General features: G+C 32.8%; 2 protein-coding genes across 4 annotated transcripts; both read left to right on the top strand.

Annotated features, from left to right (window-relative positions):
* Positions 1-929: 929 nt before the first annotated feature.
* LOC130826100 (uncharacterized) lies at positions 930-6,353 on the top strand. Its single transcript, XM_057691639.1, has 6 exons — positions 930-1,381; positions 2,821-2,913; positions 3,118-3,351; positions 3,971-4,073; positions 4,696-4,925; positions 5,660-6,353. Exons 1-6 carry the CDS (start codon positions 1,053-1,055, stop codon positions 5,871-5,873), a joined length of 1,203 nt encoding a protein of 400 aa, XP_057547622.1. The 5' UTR covers positions 930-1,052; the 3' UTR covers positions 5,874-6,353.
* A 675-nt stretch (positions 6,354-7,028) lies between these two features.
* On the top strand, positions 7,029-13,060 carry LOC130826099 (uncharacterized). Of its 3 annotated transcripts, none has more exons than XM_057691638.1 (10): positions 7,040-7,158; positions 8,214-8,325; positions 8,751-9,041; positions 9,486-9,663; positions 9,931-10,110; positions 10,753-10,833; positions 10,930-11,093; positions 11,755-11,891; positions 12,351-12,466; positions 12,670-13,060. In XM_057691638.1, exons 3-10 carry the CDS (start codon positions 8,809-8,811, stop codon positions 12,916-12,918), a joined length of 1,338 nt encoding a protein of 445 aa, XP_057547621.1. In that variant the 5' UTR covers positions 7,040-7,158; positions 8,214-8,325; positions 8,751-8,808; the 3' UTR covers positions 12,919-13,060. The 3 variants fall into 3 exon arrangements, with proteins under 3 accessions (XP_057547619.1, XP_057547621.1, XP_057547620.1); XM_057691637.1 differs by having other exon boundaries at positions 7,051-7,158; positions 8,239-8,325; XM_057691636.1 differs by lacking the exon at positions 8,214-8,325 and having other exon boundaries at positions 7,029-7,158.
* The last annotated feature ends 7,982 nt before the right edge of the window (positions 13,061-21,042 follow it).

The raw sequence follows: 21,042 nt of genomic DNA on the forward strand, positions 1-21,042 counted from the left end.
GTAATTGGTAAGAGAATACCTTCCAAGGAGTGAAGCCTTTTTTGGAATTAAAAAGTTTTGGGTAGGAATAGGATCAATTTTCTATTAGGACTAGGACATGTCTTCGGGACACTTTTAAAGGATATTCTTTTACATTGGCAGTGGGGATAAGACTTGCAAGATTTTTCATTTGCCCTAGCAATTGCAATTTGCCAAAATGGATGGTGTGGCTCGCTTTAGTAATCTCAGTATTTATAGTTTACTATTTAATCTTCTACTGTTTCTCTTTATAACTAATCTAACAAGTTGAAAAATTAACTAACAGTCATTTGTTAAATAGACTTTATGGTGATAAAAATCATATTTAAAGGCATCACTGCATCAAGCCAATCAGACAACTAAATTATTAGACACCCGATAGTATTATCCCAGATAATTGTGTAACTTAAACGAGCCAATTTATTAGGAAATAGATACTAAAACATAAGGTTAATTAATTAATTAGTTAATCTTATAATATAATGTTATCCCATACATACTTTATTGTCGTGGACAATTAATGTGATCTCTTAAATTACATATTAACAAAATTATTTTAAATTAAATAGTTAGCAATGAATCTATACTTGCTATACTTCTCTACTATAGTAAATATAAAGAACATACGTAACTAAGACTCCAAGACAAGAAAATTAGCAATCAAATTTATTCATTTCACCAAAATTAAAATCAAATATTAATATTCATGTTAAATAATAAATATAGTTTTTAAATCCTGATTTGATTTAAACATGTTTAGTTCAATTTATTAATTTATTTATCAAAAGATTTAATATCAATTTGATTAATAAAAATTTAGTCGAGTTTCAGCTCGTTGTTATTCTTTTATGCGCGGGTCGAAATCGGGTCACCCGGCCGATCTCCTTTTGGTTCCTAATAGGCAATAGGTGATCATTTGACCACAAATCAAATTTGCTTACAATTCAGTTAAGTCTTCACACTGTTGTATTGTGTCACTCACAAAAACAGGCAACGTTGAAGTCTTGTTCCTGGGAAAGATCTCCCAAATCAAAATGGGAAGCCCAAAAATTCAACCATTAACAAGACCCAAATCAAATCTTTCACATCCCATTTTGATCCTAACATTTTCAATTACAGCAATTGCATTCTTATTCCTATTCTCATCATTCATTTCTACAAATGGGTTTTCTTTGTCTTCTCCCAAAATCATCCCTAATGTCATTGATAAACCTAAATCTAACTCCTTTGAACAAAATGAAAAATTCTTGTATTGGGGTTACAGAATTGATTGCCCTGGTAAACATTGTGATACTTGTGCTGGTCTTGGTCACCAGGAATCTAGCCTGCGTTGTGCCCTTGAAGAAGCATTATTTCTTCAAAGGTATACTTTTATTTTGATTTTTTGAAGTTTTTAGGTTTTTTTTATCAAGAATTTGTTTTTGGTCTTGTTGGATTGGATTGAAATTGCTTGGATCTGATTACTTTCCTATGTTTGAGAATGTGTTTTGAATTGGGTTTTGTATTATAACTAGCCAATTGATGCAAATTTGGTGCTTTTATCATGAATTATTGTTGGAAATCTTGAGTCTATCATATTGTGGTTTTACAATTGTTTTTGGGTTTTTCATTTTTGGATTACCCATCTAAACTTGAGAGAGATTTTCTTGTTTACACTGTTTGTGATCTGAATCTGAGCATCTACCATTACAAAACTGATTTTGATACTAATTATGATACTTTTGTTGTAGTGTAGATTTTTTGCTAGCTAAGTTGCATCTACTGTTAGGCCATGACAATTCATCACATAATCACCGCGTGAGCCCACTCGTGTGGACACACCCACAGGGCACTCATGGGCTCAGGCCCACAAACTCACGGGTCATGAGCGTTAGACTTGCATACAACACAAGTCTACAACCCAAATATTTTAGTGATGTGGAATCTTTCTCACATGTGAAGTATTTCCAGTATTTCCAACATATACAAGGGGTTTATTCTGAATATGTAGGTTCTCTGGTGTTTGTTGTATCAGGATTCAGGAAAGCTTTTGTAGTAGTAGTAGTAGTACATAGTTATCCCTTGGATAAGTCTGAAGCATAGAGAAAAATCGCAGATGTCGTCACATTTCGATTATTGTCACAATGCTGCGGATGCAACACCTAGTGATGTTATGACTCGCTAATTCAAGTTTTCGAGGACGTATATTTAAATTAAAGCTTATAGTAGACCTTCTAAAGCCTAATAGATACTAGAACAAATTTAATGGCTAACATGCTAAAGATAGGTTTAAAATCTGTTATAAAATGCCATTATTTATTAAAGCAGCCTCATTTCTATTTAATGATTGAAAGTGCAGAAAACACAAACATATGGAAAACACAAATTATGCTTGGGAAACCGTCTACATTATTGGCCATGCCCCTTTTGTATAATTTGATAACGATCATTTGCATGCAATCTCCCTAGATTGTCTTGCAACCCTTGTCTTAAGTACAATAACAAGTTTGCTAGGTGCATGTGTTGTTACCTTTGACCTATGTTACTCGGACTCTTCATTTTGCTTCATGTACCCGTGTCCGTTCTTTGATGCTCTGACATTGGTATGGCACACACTTCATTTTAGACTCAAAATTAAATATTTAGACGTATCCGACAGTTGGACACTTACCAATAGTATTATATAAGTCTTTGATACTTATTTTTGTATTACTTGCAACTCTAGTCTCCTTTTCTTAACTTATTGAGGATTTTAGGGGCAAAAAACTTTTTTTGGCTATTGAATAATGTGAATATATATTTTTTTGTATATTTTTGCTGCAGGACTTTTGTGATGCCTGCTCGGATGTGCATTAACCCAATACATAACAAGAAAGGGATATTGCATCAACTGAGTAACGCAAGTACAGATGACGAGTAAGTTTTTGTTTTAGGTAGCTCGGATATGCATCAACCCAATACACATTGTTTTTACATTCTAGCTCTGAGACTCTCACTTGCCTCCCTCATTTGCCTTGAATGGGCAAACCTTTTTTTGCAGCCAGCGGGAAAAAGGATCTGATAATCAATGCAACCAATCTTGATTGATGCAAATCTAAATCCGTTTGCGATGTCTTCTAGGTGGATGGCTACCTCTTGTGCAATGGATTCTTTGTATGACTTGGACCTTATGTCCAAGAAGATACCCGTGATTTTAGACAATTCAGAATTGTGGCATCAGGTATTGTCAACAACTATGAAGCTGGGAGCCAGAGGTTCGGCCCATGTTGAAGGGGTTGATCGAGTGGAGCTCAAGGAGAATTCACGATATGCAAACCTCTTGCTTATAAATAGAACTGCAAGCCCTCTAGCATGGTAAATGATAACCACCTTCATCATAAATTTTGGGAAATTCCACGTGGTGACTTGAGTTTTTTGCTTTTCCATAAATGTTTTTAAAATCTTTACGGTGACCTTGAACTTTCAACTTTTCATGTGGTAGACAAAATGTTAAAATTTTGGTTAATATTAAGGGATTTCGAAATATGTGATCAATTAGGGTGATCATGACTTTTTTTTTTGATAAAAATGCCATTACATTGGGTAAGAATAGCGTAGAGTTAACAAAAAGACTTCCTTTTTGTCTTCCACATGGAAAAGTTGAAAGGTCAAGGTCACTATGTGGATTAAAAAAATGTTTGTCTTCCACGTGGAAAAGCCGAAAGTTAAGGGTTACCACATGAAATTTCCCTTAAAATTTTAAAGTGTTGCTACTTATCATGTTTTCTATTTTTCCATGAAATGTGTTTTGTTTTAGAAAGTTAGCTTCATCTTGGGTTGGTCTGTTGGTTGAAATCTTCCCCTTCCACCCTTGTGAAAAGGGATCCGTTCTCAGCACCTACAAGGACTAATTTTCCTTTCTGTTGAAAAAAATTAACAGTGGCACCTAACTTTATTCTACTTGTGTTAATATTGCTTCTTGGAACAATTGCAGGTTTGTGGAATGCAAGGATAGGCTAAACCATAGTGCTGTTATGCTGCCATATGATTTTCTTCCATCAATGGCAACCAAGAAACTACGGGATGCTGCTGATGAGGTATGCATTTGTGTCTTGTTCAGTTGTGCACTATTGCTGGCAATCTAGGGTTCGAATTGTGAGATTTGTTTAATTTCATGTTTTACTCTCATAGTGCAAATTATTGCTCATATCGCCGTATTGTAACTGTATTGTTAAGGTTTTTGAGCTTACCACGTTCAAAATGTCGGCCTAGAATACCGCAAAAATATATTCATTAGCATCAAGAGCAGTTTTTCTACGGTTACTATGACCATAACCGAAACTGTATATTTGCGCTATGATGAGTTCGATCTTTTTAATTGATGCTGTAGTGGCAGATTATTATTCGAAGTTGTAGTGGCATATTAGTATTTACAGGATGAATAAAGTGTACTCTTTTTCAGTGACGAATACGATCTCTCACGTTCATATATTTTGATTCATGTAATACACTATAGACCTTGGACCCACATAGCTGGGATTAAGGCTTTGGTGGCGTTCATTTTGTTGCTTGCTACACTTGTGCTTGTGCTTGTGTTACCCTTTTTCTTTTGATTTGTGAAAAATTCTTTTTATGCTTAATATGAATCTTTTTGTACCTTGTGACACATTTTACATTTAAATTTGGAAGACATAACTACTTGTTATTTGAAATATTCAGATAAAAGCGATGCTTGGTGTCTATGACGCTATACATGTTCGTCGGGGTGATATATTAAAAACAAGGAAAGATAGATTCGGTGTTGAACGGAGCCGACATCCTCATGTTGAGAGGGATACAAGGCCCGAGTGTATTCTTCAAAGAATCGCAAAATGGATCCCATCAGGACGCACCCTTTACATTGCATCAAATGAGAGGAAGCCTGGATATTTTTCGCCCCTTGGCGTCAGGTATTCTGATTTTCTGTTCATCATTAACCCTATGAAGAAAACTAGTTGAATGTTCTCGGTCTAAATTGATTAAGGAACAAATTGAATGAAAAGTTAGATGGGAATGGCTTGGACCGAATCAATAAGCATTGTAAATTGAAAATTCAACTTTACCTGATCTTTTCCTCTTTCGAGAATTCCCTGTGATTAGTAAATAGTGAGGATTATGTAAGTTTTGGGATCCTTGCAAACTTGACAAAAATTCCCCCCTTTCTTGAAAATGATCTTTCTTGTCAATTTAATTTACGTATAATTTAGGGGGTGTTTGGTTTGACGGAAAACATTTCCAATGTAAAACGATTTCCCATGAAAATAAATTTTCAATGGTAAATGCGAATAAATAATTAAATTTCTTTTGCTTAGTTTGATGAGAAAACGTTTAAGGTAAATGGAAACGTTGGGGATGGAAAGAGTGGAGGAAAATATTTGTGAAGTGACGGAAAACTCCTTTCCATCCAACTTCTCTTGTCAAACCAAACCAGTGTAACATAATTTGCCAGCTAATTCGAGATTCGCTCAAAATTGTTGAAAATTAACCCAAAACCGACAATACTTTGCTTTTTTCGGTTTGCGATTTGCTGAAAGATTAGCGAATCTTGTGACATTGAACCAAACAAAGGAAAATGGGGAAAACGTTTTTCCTGGGAAATGTTTAGTTGCACATTGATATTTATTTTGCTATATGTTATTTACAGGTACAAATTAGCATATTCATCAAACTACAGTATGATCTTGGATCCTGTGATCGAGAATAATTACCAGTTGTTCATGATAGATAGACTCGTTATGATGGGAGCGAAAACTGTCATCAGCACCTTTAAAACCGATGGTTCTGAGATGAGTTTGAGTGATGACCCGAAGAAAAATACTGGGGGGTGGATGGAAGTTGTTCGTACTGAGAGTTGCTGAAGATCGAAGACAAGCGAATCGTCTCATCAACTTATTTCGCTCTTGGAACGTTAAATATGACTGATTAGTGTGCAAACGTCCACCCTGCATCGATAGTGTGTGTGCATAACAACAGATGGATTCATGAACCGAAGAGAAAGACTCGTTGAGGGGGCTTCTAAGCTTCCCCGTTACATAGTTTTGAATGTTTATGATCAAGGGGGATTCATGAACATGAACACTAATTCATTTATGTTCAGTCCTTGTCATGTAATTGTATAGAATCAAGTTTTTTCAAGAGTAAATTGAGGAAGGGGAAGAGATCAGTGAGAATTGAACCTAATTTGTTCATAGGAAAGTAATACATGCTTCAAGTGAGATCATACATAACCTTTTTTATTTTTACTGCCAACTAATGTTGCTCAATCCAATACATATATTGTTGTAACTTATAAGTCAACAATTGAGGATCAATTATGCACTTTTTTTTTTTTTTTTGCATACGTGTAATTTTCTTCTCATTCAATTCTTGCATTTTGCATCATTTGATCAATAGTACTCCACATAAACCCTCCAAACATCACACATTAGTATAATTATCGGTTTGTATGATACGAATTTGTTATTGAAAATACAAAATCACATTTTAATTTATTTTTCATTTAGATACTCTTGTGTAAAGCCGTCTTAAAATAAGAAATTTATATTCAAATTTTTTTTAATTTATATTAGTTAGACTATTTAACTCAATAATAAGGTGCAACTCATGGTAAAACTGTCTCATACAACTTGTGTTTTCATAAATTAAATGATTTTCTTCAATCACTATAAAAAAAACCAGTGAAATAGAGATCACAAATTCTTGTAAGAGACGGTCTCTTTAAAAGACCTTCTTAATTGGGCCGACCCATCATATAGTTTTTAAAATATTGTACGTGGGCATTAAGAATAATGTAAGTAGACATTTAAGATATTGAAATTATGCATTAAGGATACGGTAAGTAAGCATTAAGAATAATGTAAATAGGCATTAAGAATACAACAAGTATACATTAATTTTTAATAGGTTGGGCTTAATATGCGTCTCTCAAGAGACTAGTTGGACAGATATTGTCCGTTGAACCAACTAAGCCCATGATGGCCCGATTAAGGCCCGATCACCAGTACAATAGTTCCACACGTAAAGGAAACAGCAAATTATTTCTTCCTTCTTTACGGTGGTTTCCTAGCATCAGCAGTCATAGCAGACTATTGGTTTCTCCAAAAGCTTCAAACTTTATCATTGTTGTGGAATTTCGAAAACTGGGTAATTTTTTTTCTCTTTATTTACTTTTATCGCCACCTCTTTATTCTCTGATTAATAATTTGGGTTTTTTTTTGTATTGCTTTGGTTGAGGAAATGGGCTGTTTTCTGAAATTCTGCAGATTATATATTGATTATTGAGTTTGATGAATTCCTTTTCATTTTAGTTTTTTTGTTGTTATTTTGATTGTCTATTATCAATTTTCCGAAATGGAAGTAGATTATGTTTTGAATTATGAATTTGATTTTATTGTTGCACTACTAAGAATATGCCTATTGACATGATCACTTGATAATCTTATGATTTTGAGTCAAACCACAAAATCAGAGCGCCGAATCCGGATACTGCTATTGGATGGGTTGAACACTAAATGTGTGTTGAACAAACTTTAGTAACATTCTTTTGTGTTATAGATGTTACACAATTCAATGTCAATAGGGCTTTTAATCAAATAACTCAGGCTATCCTGTGCAGGCTCGAGCTTTGATTCCCCTGCACAAAAAGTGATTCCATTATGCATTATGACAAGGAAAGTTTGAGTAAACAAAGGAGTTTAACTTAAATTAAGTAGTCAAATATGCAATTCATTTTGCTAGTGATTGATAATGATACACCTAGTAAAGTGAGAAATGGTTTTGATGCAAATTTTTCAATAGTCCATGATTTAACTGGCCATTTTCATATAAAAAGGCTGAAACTTTGAAATTGAGAATGTTTTTAAATGCTAAGTAGATATCTCTAATTATTTAAGTGTTATAAAGTATTTTGGGTGAATTTTCTTTTCTAAATAGGAAAAATTGTTAGAAACTATTTAGATAAAAGCTCACTTTTGTGAAAAACTACCTACAATATTATTTTTTGTCAAAAACTACCTAGAAAATTTAATTGTTTTGTCAAAAAGTACCTAATAACTGAACAGTCTAAAATTCCGCTAGTATTTCAAATTTAACAAAAAAAATTTAAATCACAAATTAGAATACATCATGTGCAAATGCCATCTTTCTTCCCCAAAAGCTATTTTCTCCAAACAACACTGAACTGTATGAAATTTGATTAGGGTTTTTAATCTTCCCCAAACGCAGCATCCGCCATCTTTCCCAAACTCAGCACAGCAGTTCTTCCGCCTTCTTCCCTAAACGTGATTTCCGCCATTAATCTTTCTTCTTCAGGTAAGTTTTTATTTGTTTCGAAATTTTGATTACTTCATTGAAATTGGATGATGAAGTATAATTTTCGAAACTAGGGTTCAATTGTATTGAATGAAGAAGCTACTTCTTTAGAATCTTTAATGGGTGACTTTTAACCACAGTCACGTGACTTGCACATGACAGAAAAAAGGGAAATTTAGACGATTCTGTTATTAGGTACTCTTTCACAAAACAATTAAATTTTCTGGGTAGTTTTTGACAACAGAAAATGTTCTAGAAAGTTTTTCACAAAAGTGAGTTTTTTCTACGTAGTTTCTAACAATTTTTCCTTCTAGGTATCAATATGCTTAAATTGCTTGTTTTTTAGTTAAGCTAAAGGTTCTGGTTTAGAAAGAAAGGACTATGACTGCATTATTCTCATATGGGTAATCTGATGTTATCTTCAGGGTTGATGAAATTTGTTTATGAATCTAGAAAGGGTACTTGATATACTTTCAGTTCACAATGCTTTTATCAAAGCTTCGGAGCAGACCTTTGAAAGGGAGTATCTTTTCGTCTTTTAATTCATCTATGATGGCGAAGGTTGCAGATCAAGTTAGTAGTCAGAAAGGGGCACATAATGAAGGTGTTTTGGTTGGAAGCTTGGTGTCTGTAGATAGTGTAACTGGGAAAGATGCAGCAGCTAGTGCAGCATATTGCAATGGATGGAGGGCGTCAAGGATTTCATCGTCTAACAAGTAATGAGACATGCCTCGGTTCTAATTTTTTCTCATTTTTTTCCTTCTTGACATGCTTATGGCTAACATCATGTTTAGTGTGCTCCACTTGGGAATAAAACAATTACTCCCTTTGTCCTTTTGAGAATGCACCCAAATTATTTTGGTGAAATTTAGTCGAAAGTGATATTGGGTTGGAGAATAAGATAAAAAAACAAGTGGATGATAGAAATGAGTGGTTAAGATGGGGAGAGAAAATAAGTTTGTGCATGAGATTTAAAGAAAGAAAGTGGGGTCATTTCCAAAAAGGGAAAGGGTGCAAAATAAGTGGGACAAACGAAAATGGAAAGAAGTGTAAATTGAGAGGAACAGAGGGAGTATATACTTGCTCGGTAATTTTGATTTTATAGTGAGCTATGATGTTCCCGCCTAACTAATTTGTCCTGTTAAATTTCTCTCGTGTAGTTGTAATGTAGCAAGAATGGACATTTTAAGGAGATATGAAGCTACCGATATGTCGAGTTTATTCAATTTCCTATACGAGAAACAAAAGATAGCGGTAAATCGTAAGGACACCCATGTCCTACAAAGTCGTCGCTACAATTCTCAATGGAATGGTAAACTCCACCATTGCAATAATGAGGTATGTGGATCTAACTTTGTGCACAATGTGACTCTGTAATAGTTAAATATGGTGTATTGAATTTACTTGTGTTGTTTGTTTCAGTAACTGAATTCGCTAGCTAATTCGCTTTTTTGAATTTGCGATTCACTCAAATGTGCCCAAGAGTAGCCCAAAACCGACCATAATTCGTTTTTTTCGATTCACGATTCGCGAGGAAATTAGTGAATCACGTGACACTGATTTGTTTTTATGTAATTGTTTAACTTGATCTCTATTTCAGTGCAGCTGTTGAAAAGGATACCAAAATATGTGAAGATAGTAGAAGTTGGTCCCAGAGATGGCCTGCAAAATGAAAAAATGGTAGTACCTACTGAAGTGAAAATTCAGTTGATTAAGATGCTAGCGTCTTCTGGTCTGCCTGTTGTCGAGGCCACTAGTTTCGTTTCACCCAAATGGGTCCCTCAAGTAAGAAACTTCCTCATTGTAGCCTGTTGTAATTCTCCTTACTAAGAGTTTCTTGCCCGGTGTTCTTTCTCTTCTCTTGGTCTCTGCCTATTGGTGGTCATGTACGTCGATTTTTTTTTTTTTTTTTTTGGGGGGGTGGGGGAGAGGGGGGGGGGGGGGTTCTAAATGGTGATGTTGATCACATTTTCAAAGTTGCAATGTTTATGCGTCTGGCTGGGGAAGGGTGATGTCAATCACATACATCGTGTAAAAATGCGGTAATGGTCGCGATCGCGGTAACAAAACAGTGATGCGGTTATCGCAACACCTAAATATTGGTCGAATCATAAGATATTCCTTGATACGGCCCAAACATGATTTTTTAACACCTTTACAATGCGGGAAATACCTGTTAGTTTGTCTTGAAAACCTTTACAACGCGCTCGATGCGATGCGATGCGGCCTTGTTTTTTTACTATAACCACATATTCAAAGTTGTAATGTTTATGCGTCGGGCGGGGGATGAAGGGTCAATTTGGTGATCCTGTTGATAAAATTGCAGCCCGTAAACCCAAAGTGCATATGTTTTCACTGCGTACTGCGTTCATCCAATTTCATTTAATGGCATTGTGGTAATGAAGTATTTTTACTTCTTTCATACAGCTTGCAGACGCTAATCTTGTAATGCAAGCTGTCCGAAATGTACAAGGTAGTAGATTTCCTGTATTAACCCCTAATCTTAAGGTAACATCTTTTTTGGTTCGCCAAACAAATTTCCGTGAGATAGATTCAGAAAATACTTCTTGTTAACATTGATTCTTAAATATTCCCATTGTACAGGGTCTAGAAGCAGCTGTCGAAGCAGGTGCCAAGGAAGTAGCTATATTTGCTTCGGCTTCAGAGTCCTTCTCAAAGTCAAATATTAATTGCACTGTTGAAGAGAGTTTAATCCGCTACCGTGATGTAGCTAGTGCTGCAAACAAGCTCTCTTTACCAGTCCGTGGGTGCGTATGTTTTCGTGTTGTTGAACTGAAACTTATCTGCTAGTCGAAGTACCGTTTTTGCGTGTTCTGGTACTGTTCGGACTCATGAGAGTTGATATTTGTAGTTTAGAATTATGCTAAACAAAATTCACGGTAGTAGTTTGTGAGGATTTCCTGAGATTTTGGTTACGGAAGGGTAGATGACCTTTAACGAGTAAGAATATGAGATGTGAGTAGAGGTGTTCATTTAGGTCATTGAGTTGATTTTGGGTTAGATGTTTTGGGTCGGTTTGAAATCGGTTTTTTGTGCCCATATTGGTTTTTTACATAATTGCAAATCATTTTTTAAGTCGGGTCAAATCGGGTTCGGTTACAAGGTCTGATAAGATTCGGGCCATCGGATCTGTTTTGAACACCTCTAGTTGCTAGTACGTATATAATTTCCAATTTATCATCATCTACCGAATGAGTCCCACCCAAGGTAGGATCTAGGAGGGTGGGAAAGAAGGCAGACCAATACCCTCATTACGAGGGTCGAGGAGGTCGCGATTGAAGGGAGCCCCTCAACTCGTCTAGGAAGAAAAAGATGCTTTTTTGTTCCCTAATTTTTCAATAATAATATTCTTTGTTGATGCATATTCTAGTTATGGACAGTGCTAATACTTGGAAAAACTTCTCACAGATATATATCATGTGTTGTGGGGTGCCCAGTTGAAGGGGCTGTTTCACCTTCTCAAGTAGCATATGTGGCTAAAGAGCTATCTAATATGGGCTGTTATGAGATTTCTCTTGGCGATACTATAGGAGTTGGGACTCCAGGTAGGTTACAGTTTGATACTTCCCGCTTTGATTAGAAAAATGTAAACAGAACACTTAATCCAGGAAGATTTAAAAGTAAATTCATCTTGATCGTTGATTCGTATTTCAATATTCTATATGCTGAACGAATATCACATCGAGTTTCCATATACTTAATGGTGTTTTGATATGCTAGTAGAAAAAACCTTATATGCTGAGGTTTAGGCCCCAAGCACTTGTAATAGCAGCAGATTAGTTTATTTTCTGCTTCAAGTTTAGAACCGGAGCATAAAAGGCATTATTCGAGAACCGCAACATATAATGTTGGACGAGACATGAAGCTCTTTTGGTAGTGTGTCAACTCCTAAAACTGATCAGTCAGATCTATTACCATTTATTTCCAATTCCTCGTTATCCTTTTCGTTATCCGTTCTCTTTTCGAGGCATGATAGTACTAATCTTTTCATATCTTTGTTCCAGGAACTGTTATTCCAATGCTTGAAGCTGTTATAGATGCTGTCCCTGTAGAGCAGCTTGCGGTTCATTTTCATGACACCTACGGACAAGCTCTCTCAAATATTTTCCTTTCTCTCCAAGTAAGAAATCCTTTCACTTATTGGCATTCACTTGTCGAAAACTTCATAATATTTGATATGGGAAAAACCTAGTCTCGTACCACTTATCGGGTATCGTTTAAAAAATTTAAGTATCAGGTATCGAGTTCATGAAGTTTTGTTAAGCTCGAATAAAATTTTGTAATCATTGAATACACTTTTAAGTTGTTAGCTTTTGTTTACAGATGGGTATTAGTACGGTAGACTCATCCATTTCGGGTCTTGGTGGGTGTCCTTATGCGAAGGGTGCATCAGGTAATGTAGCGACTGAAGATGTTGTTTATTTGCTAAACGGACTTGGAGTAGAGACCAATGTGGACTTGGAAAAGCTCTTATTGGCCGGAGATTTCATCTGCAAACACCTCAACCGTGCATCGGGTTCAAAGGCCGCTACTGCCTTGCGTAAGACACTAGCTTGTGCTTCTAAACTGTAAGATACACACAATCATTCATGTTTGTGAACTCTGTTAACCTGTTCTCTGCTTCATGTTGGAAAATTCACAACTGCTTATATGTAATGAATGTCTCATTGTTAAGAATTAAGATATCTCACATACTATGAACACCCTATAAAAAGATGTACATTTTATCACACACTATACACACACTAGATTACATTAATCAAAGGGTAAGGAAGGGGAAGGGGAAGGGGAAGGGGAAGGGAGGGAAGCGTAAGGGAAGGGAATAAATTATAGGATAAGTCTTTGTTGTTTGTTTAGGAGGAAAAGCAATGGAAAGACTTAATCCCATCAAATTCTGTCCTTTCAAAGCCAACCACTCCAATTATGTAATCTTAATCGTCAATAATCTCATTTACCTTTTTATGGTTCAGTTATATTTTTAATGTGGTTTATTTGTTGTAAGTGCCTTCCCAGGCAAGATTATCACTCACATTTCTCTTTGTCGAGCGGGGCATTATTTGCGTGCTCTCAGTCTTTTGTGCCATTTCCTTGGAAGGGGTACAGACGTACGGGTATGGTCTGTCTGCTACCTTCTTCCCCCTAGATCCTAATTTATGTAAAATACTGAATTGATGAGTATGACTATGAAGTATTCTTTAACCTAAGTTCAGCTTGCAATTTTTACTTGGGATATTTAATCAAGCTAACATTTAGTGGACCATGAAGATGTGAAATTTCTTTTTTTTTTTTTTCTCTTTCTAGAAAATTAAATCTCAAAGAGAAGATCAGCCTGTCAGATGGACACCCATCTAAGAAAGAGCCAAACAAAGAAGGACAAAAAATGCCAAATTAAGCAAACCATTCTTACAGAAATTGATGTCAAACCTTAAAAGTACATTCTTAGCCAAACTAAGTTTGAAACTAGCTACTATGTCACTTTACCATTGCTATTTATATTATTATCAGTAGTAATCTCAAAGGAACAATCGACCGATCAAGTATCTTTTGTGGAAGGACAGAAGAATAATAGGGTTTTTGTAGAATTAGAAGAATCCAAGTCAAAAGCCAACAATCTGAGCCTGATTATCTGTACTAAACAGTACAACAATATCAATTATTACTTCTATAAGACACATTTTACAATATGCAAGATAAATTTGGATTTAGCGTGTACTGTATACTAGTATTCCATACTAGTGGCAGTGGAAAATACACAATAATTTATTAGGCCCTATTTGTTTTTCATTTTTTTTGCGACCTTTAAATTTGATGGGTGTTTGGCAATTGATTATAGTTTTTTTTAGTTGGCGTGTATGATCAGTTAGAAATTTTGACAGTTTTGTTGGCATTTAATTTAGCTGGAAAAATCTGTAGTTTATAAAGATGTTAGGTAAATTTTGGTATTGGCTGTTTGTTGTTTAACAGAGAAAAAATGGGTTAACAAGCCAAAAATCAACAAAAAAAAAAGCTTACTGAAGTAGTTTTTTATTTTGGCTTTAAACCTAAAAGTTATTTACGAAACACTTTTTTGACTATTTGACTAACTATCAAGCCAAAAATCAAAAGTCAACCAAAAGTCAATGTAAAAGCCAATATCCAAACACCCCCTTAATGTAAGTGATAAAACTAATGCATTATCATTGTAAACTAATATTTAAGACCCTTTAATTAAAGAGCCATGTGTGATCATCCATCAGACACATTGTACATGCCCAGAACCACCTTATTGGCTTGTTTGTAACAGTTGGAAGTATTAGTAATTAGTAAGATGATGAAATGATGACCTATTTGAAGTATGTGTTAGTAGATGAACATCCAAAATGATGGTTTGGTCGGTTTTGATTAGCTGAACTTGCACTTCTAACAACTCCAACTTTCAAATGAATAATTATACATGTACACACACCAATCCTACGATTACACTTTTAATATACACATTCTCAATAAAGTTAATACTAAAAAAATACATGTGTTTTGTCTTCATTAGGCCATTGTTTTCTTACTTCGAAATTCTTGAAGCCATATACCATTCATGTTTTATTTCTTTATTATTTACTTATCTATCCTTTTGAGATTGTTACTGATAACGATATTTCTCTCACAATATATTACTATCTAATGGATGAAGGGGGAGTATTTATGAGGAATTGAGCGATAGATAATCTCGAATTATATGAAAAAATGTACCTTTTTAATGGCTAAATTCGAAGAAAATGAGCTAAAATCACCAACTTTAGTTGAAGGGGTACGTCCCATATATTTTATTAGTATTGTTTAACCAACCAGGGTCAAATTCGGGATACTTGTATAGGGTCGTCAAACACTCACCTTTATATGTGTGCTAAATAATTCGACAATCATTTCTATTTTATATATGTTAAACAAATCATCACGATAGAATTTTTAATAAATAACGACTTATAATATGACCTAAACAAGCGCAAACCTTTTTTATTTTCCCTCTATCAACTTTATAGAACTAGTGAAGGATTTAATTCAATAAAGTTGATGCATGGGAACAAGAATTGCTTACTCCATGCATGAGATATAGGACATAAGACATAGAGAGTAATTAGGAGGAAATATTAAAAAAAAAATACAGTTTTGAAGGTAGTTGTTTGGTTAGGAAATGTAAGATGCTTAGCTTGTTGGGTTCTTTAGAGGACACAATTAGTCTTTGTGGATTATGCTATATATTATATGTATATATTATATCAGTACATATATTCAATATATGTCCTACTATTTAATTGCATTTAGGTTTTGGTCGGCCTTCTATTCCAACAAAATGAATTTAAAACTAGTCTTACAACTCACTGTATTATTTATTACATTTTTATTCTGTATGAGTTGGTTTAACATAGAGGCGTTTTGACAATTCACATTTACGTGTTGGCTAGTTTATTTGCTTATTTGACTTGTCGGTAGTATTGGTTTCTTTTTGTTAGCTGTTAAAGAGATCTTTGTTGATTGTTGTTTATTGGAGAAAAAATTTATCTAATAGCCAAAGAATAATCTTCTTTTAACAGGTTTTCACTTTTAGCTCAAAACCGAACTTTTTAGCGGGATTTCCTATGACTAACTAGTAAGTTAGAAGCCTACTAAAAACTAGCCAATCAGGGGCATATTCAAAATAAAATCAAATGATGTCAATACATTATGTATTGTTTTTAAAAAACGTTGATAGTAAAGCTTAAACCTAAAACAATGCTGTTATGTACTAATATTTTAACCAGCTTAATCGACATATTTATTAACATGTTTAGATATATACAACTTGTTAAATGCTGTCAGTTGATAGCATTGAATATTTGGTGCATTTGAGTTTTGATAGAGAAGTTGGCAGAATTCAATTAGGTTCAGTAGGCTTTGAATGAGAATTCAATCGTGGTGGATCTGAATGGCCCTAAAATCCTATGAGTTGTTGAAGCAATAAGAGCAAAGTGCATTCAAAGTGAGACTGGTCCTACTAAATCATGACCAAACAAGTTCTTTTCTGCCATATTGATTGCAAATTCTTTAATTTTGGATGTCATAATGGAAAAATATTTTTATTAGTTTCTAGACGGTGGCACTTCTTACCTTTCTTTAGGAACGGCCTCGACACCAAAAAGAAAAATAAACAAAAATATAATGTCTTCATATATTAATATATTCTTTTATTTCAAAAAAATATGGAAAAGCCCTTAAAAAGTATAGAATGAGAAATCTTACTTGCACAATGTGTATACATATTAGATTATTAGTGTAATTATTGCCACTCATTTATGTACAAACAATACACAATGTGAACCCAATTAAGAATATAATCAATCTCCAACTCCCAACAAATTCTTTCGGTATCCATGCATAAAATTTTCATACTCAAAGTAGTGTTTCGGTTATTTAGTTAAAAAATCTCAAAATGACGATTAAATTGGTTTAATTGGTTTCATATAGTATAAAAATAAATTTATGTTCGACTCATCCTATTATAAAATTATGAATTGGCTCCTACATGCTCCTCTAGATCACAAGAGTGAAAAACCAAATTAAAACAAATGGGTTTTTTATTTATCCTTTAAATTTCAACATTAGTAGTAGCAACTAGCTAGCTTAGCTAGAAATATAATGCTCCTAACCTCAACAACCAACCTCAAAAGGAAAAGAACAAAAAAAGACAAAATATTCATTACACCAACAACCTTATTATCCATGTCATTAATACCATATTAATGATCATTTTCTGAAAATTTATATTCCAATAACTCAAATTTTTGTACATATATGAATTTCCAAACAAGATAGTAGAAAATATAAAAAAAACAATCAATAATACAAAATCCAAGCATATAAGTAAAAAGAAAATTAGGGGAGCAAAATTCCCATCAAACTATATAGAAAGATCTAATCTTTTCATATATACACCTAAAATATTTGAAAAAATGTATCTCAATGGATCATTTTTTTTGTTTTTTTTTTTACATAAAATACCCCATTTAACCCAAAAACTCTCATAAAATATGATTAATTAAAGGGGAAGTAAAAAACTAAAAACTTATCTATTATGAAGTGGGTTAGGACCTGTATGGATTTTTCTCATATTAGCTCCAAAAAAATAATCACCATTTTCTTCTGCATTTCCTCTGGTTGAATGTTTATGCTGTTTCCCATGATTAATCTCAGAATTAGAAGAAAACCCAGTTCTTAATTTGTTAAATCTTCCATACCCAACAGCAAATGTAGAAGTTTTAAAGATCAATATAATGAGTAATATTAGAGATAAACCAGCTATTTGCTGTTGTTTTTTCATACCCATCTTTTTCTGCTCCTTTTATGATCACAACCCGTACCGTTAAATTTGCTACTCTTCCTTCAAAAAATTAAATTTTGGGTTAACCTGAAGATTGAGGGTTTTTCCTTTGACATTTGCGTCAAAAGTTTAATTTTTACTTCCTACACGAATATTTTTTTTCTGTAGAGATTCTCTGGTCTATCTTGAACGGTAAAAAATATAAGAATTAGTAAATGTTGTAGTAACTAGTAACCAAAGGGAATTTGATGGGGAAGTTTGTTTGTTTATCTTGGTGAAAGTAAAAAGATGAGAATAATGAAAAGAGATGCCCTTTGAAGGAAGAAGTGTTTTTTTGTTTTGTTTTGGTTTGTTTGGTTGCTTTTACATTAATGTTAGGAGAAGAACTTTGGGTTTTGGGAAGTTCTGAAGATTGGAAGAAAGGGAGTATTGATTTTGGTGATGTTTTGATTTAAAATAAATGTGTATGTTTAGGGTTGTTATTGGAAACTTCTTTTGGTTCTGATTTCAGAGCCTAATTTTGTGCTACAATGCACTTATTTCTAATGGAAAGGCACAAAGAAAGAGGGAAAGGAAGGAAGTTTTAGAGGGAGAATGTAGAGAGATGAAGGGTCTTAATTAGTACTACTTGAGTTGAAACTAGCTTGAAAGTAGAAAGTGCTTTTTAGCTATGGGGATGAAAAATTACAAGTTGTATGAGGTATTCTTGTAGGCCTAAACCTCGGCAAGTCCGGTGTTAGATCGTTTTACTATGAGACGAACCCATATAAGTAGTCTATTAGTAACAAAATATAAAATAAAAATGAAATTTGAGATTACAAGACAGTAAGCAATTTTCTTTTAAGAGTTTAGACTGATTCAATTAAAGTCGTCTCACCATGAAACAACCTTAATAAAAAATTAATAAAACTTTTTTTATGTTGCAAAGAAGAAAGAAGGATGTGGTTCTTTGTTAAATTTTTGAATGGTGTCTGAAAATTTTAAATAGACTCAGATTCGTAGATAGTTTTGAAGTCTTAAATTAGTTCATATAATATATTTTTAAATTTTTAAGGTCATATAAGTCAGAAATAGATTTATAGATTTAAAATGAGTCTATAATTATATATAGGTTTAAAATTGATCATATGTTAGGTCATAGCCCATGGGTTGTATAAAGCTATTCAAGAGGGGACATGGGTCTATGGAGGATTTAGAGTGGCCTTAAATTTAAAGATCCTAGACCTAAGTACCCATTAAGCGTAAACAAATTAGGCTATATTTTAAAATTATGGCCAAATCTAAAGTGGGTTCAATAGATTTCGATCGCATTATTATTCTTACTTAAAGATAAAATTTTGTGAAAAATAAATAATTTACCTACTAAAAATGTTACAACAATGATATATATACTCAGTAAAATTGTTCTATTTTAATAAAACTAGTAGTAAAATGAAGTATTTGATAAAAATAAGTTCATTATAGTACATTTTAATAAGTTCATATCAATAAATTAAGGTGAATTGAGTAGATGTATATGACGTATACTCAATAGAATAATTTTAGGATTCAATAGTTGTAAACTATGAAAATACTTCTCTGTTTAGTCTTTTTTGTATTTGGTACTGAGAGTAAAAAATTGTGTATAATAATTAAAGTAGTAGGATAGTTCAAAATATATATAAAAAAAAAAGAATATAATGAGTTTAAGTGTTGGGTTATAGAAGTATTTACCTATCAAAATGAGATAAATTCAATAAAGAGACAAAAATAAAAAATTAAGATAAATTAAATAATATAGACTTGTAGTTTGTAAGTTTGTATCATATGGGAGAGGACAATTATGTTCCATATCTTAACATTCAATACACAAGCATGGGCAGACTGAATTTATGTACCTAACTTGAATGACTCAGCCTAAACCCTAAAATTTACTTCTATGAATCAAAAGTTACATGATTCACCCTAAAGAGTTTTTAAACCAATGCAACACTTAAAAGAAAGTTACTTTTATCCTCCTTTTTATTTCCTAATATACTTTCTCCGTACTTTTGAGTTAATACTCTATTCTAATTTTTTTAAATATTCCATTTAAATTGAACATGAATATGAAAAGAAGGGACGATAATATTTATAGACATTTATGTGATAGTTAAAGTGTTTTAAGATAAATTATAAAGTTAATAGGGGTATTTTTATTATATAGAACTTATAAGGAAGGGGCCCACAACAATTCTAAAGTTAATACATGTATTTTATAATAAAATAGAACTCGTAAGAACAAATTAGTAAAAAATACCTTTACTTTAAATAGAAACTGAGACAAATAAGGTGAATTTATCAAATAAGACAATTAAAAGAAATAAAATAAAGTACTAACTCCATTTCTTTTTGTTCTTTTAATTTACTTTTTACATAGCTTTCAATACAAATTTTAAACCTAAATATCTCTAAATACACATAATAAAAAAATATAAAAAATACATAATAAAAAGTATAAATTAAGACGAATCTAATGAGATCTCACATGGATATATATTTTATCTTCTAAATATGTATCAAAAACATTATTTAAATTTCTCTCTCCTTAAGATGAAATATTTCAAATAAGAAGAACATTAAAGAATAAAGGAGTATTATATGGTGCAAACTTAAAATGATAAAGAGGGCTTTAACCTTTTTCTTCATAAAAAGTTTCCAACAAATTAGGTTCAACTTATAATGGAGAAAAGGAAGGAAATGAGAATTGTATCAAATAGCCCTAACTGTAGTTTTTTCTCCACTATTCATAAGAGCTTTTTTAACTATACGGTAAATTGAAAAAATAAGAGAAATAAATAAAAATAAATTTAAATTTTTTGTTAAAAAGTAATATTTACTCTTTAATCGACTTTAACTATAGTTTTTTAGCAAAAATATATTATTCTAGTGAGACAAATCACAATAATATCATTAATCATTTAACCTTCTTTTTTTCAATTCAAGATTATGATTACATAATCCATATTATGTTTAAATCCAAACTTTAGATTATTTCATCATTTTTTAATTATATGTAGGCTGAGGGAATGAAAAAATTAGGTGGAAATCAAATCTGAGACTTTTTAATTTTACAAACTAAAATTATGATTAAAATTGATCTTTTTGTTATTGGTGAGAATTAAACTCCTATCATCTTGATAAAGAAAAACTTTCAATTACTAGATAAATTGAGATTGTATTGTTATTTATGTATACTTGATGGCCTTTAAATGAGAGTGATTTTACATTGAAAAATTTTTAAGAATATTGTTGCTACTATTTACTAGTAGTTATTATGGCAATTTTTCCACAAAGAAAAATTAGTAATGACAAAAAATTCAATAGAATGAACGGTAGGGACATAA

This window comes from Amaranthus tricolor, chromosome 10, assembly GCF_026212465.1.
Source record: "Amaranthus tricolor cultivar Red isolate AtriRed21 chromosome 10, ASM2621246v1, whole genome shotgun sequence".
Lineage (NCBI taxonomy): Eukaryota > Viridiplantae > Streptophyta > Magnoliopsida > Caryophyllales > Amaranthaceae > Amaranthus > Amaranthus tricolor.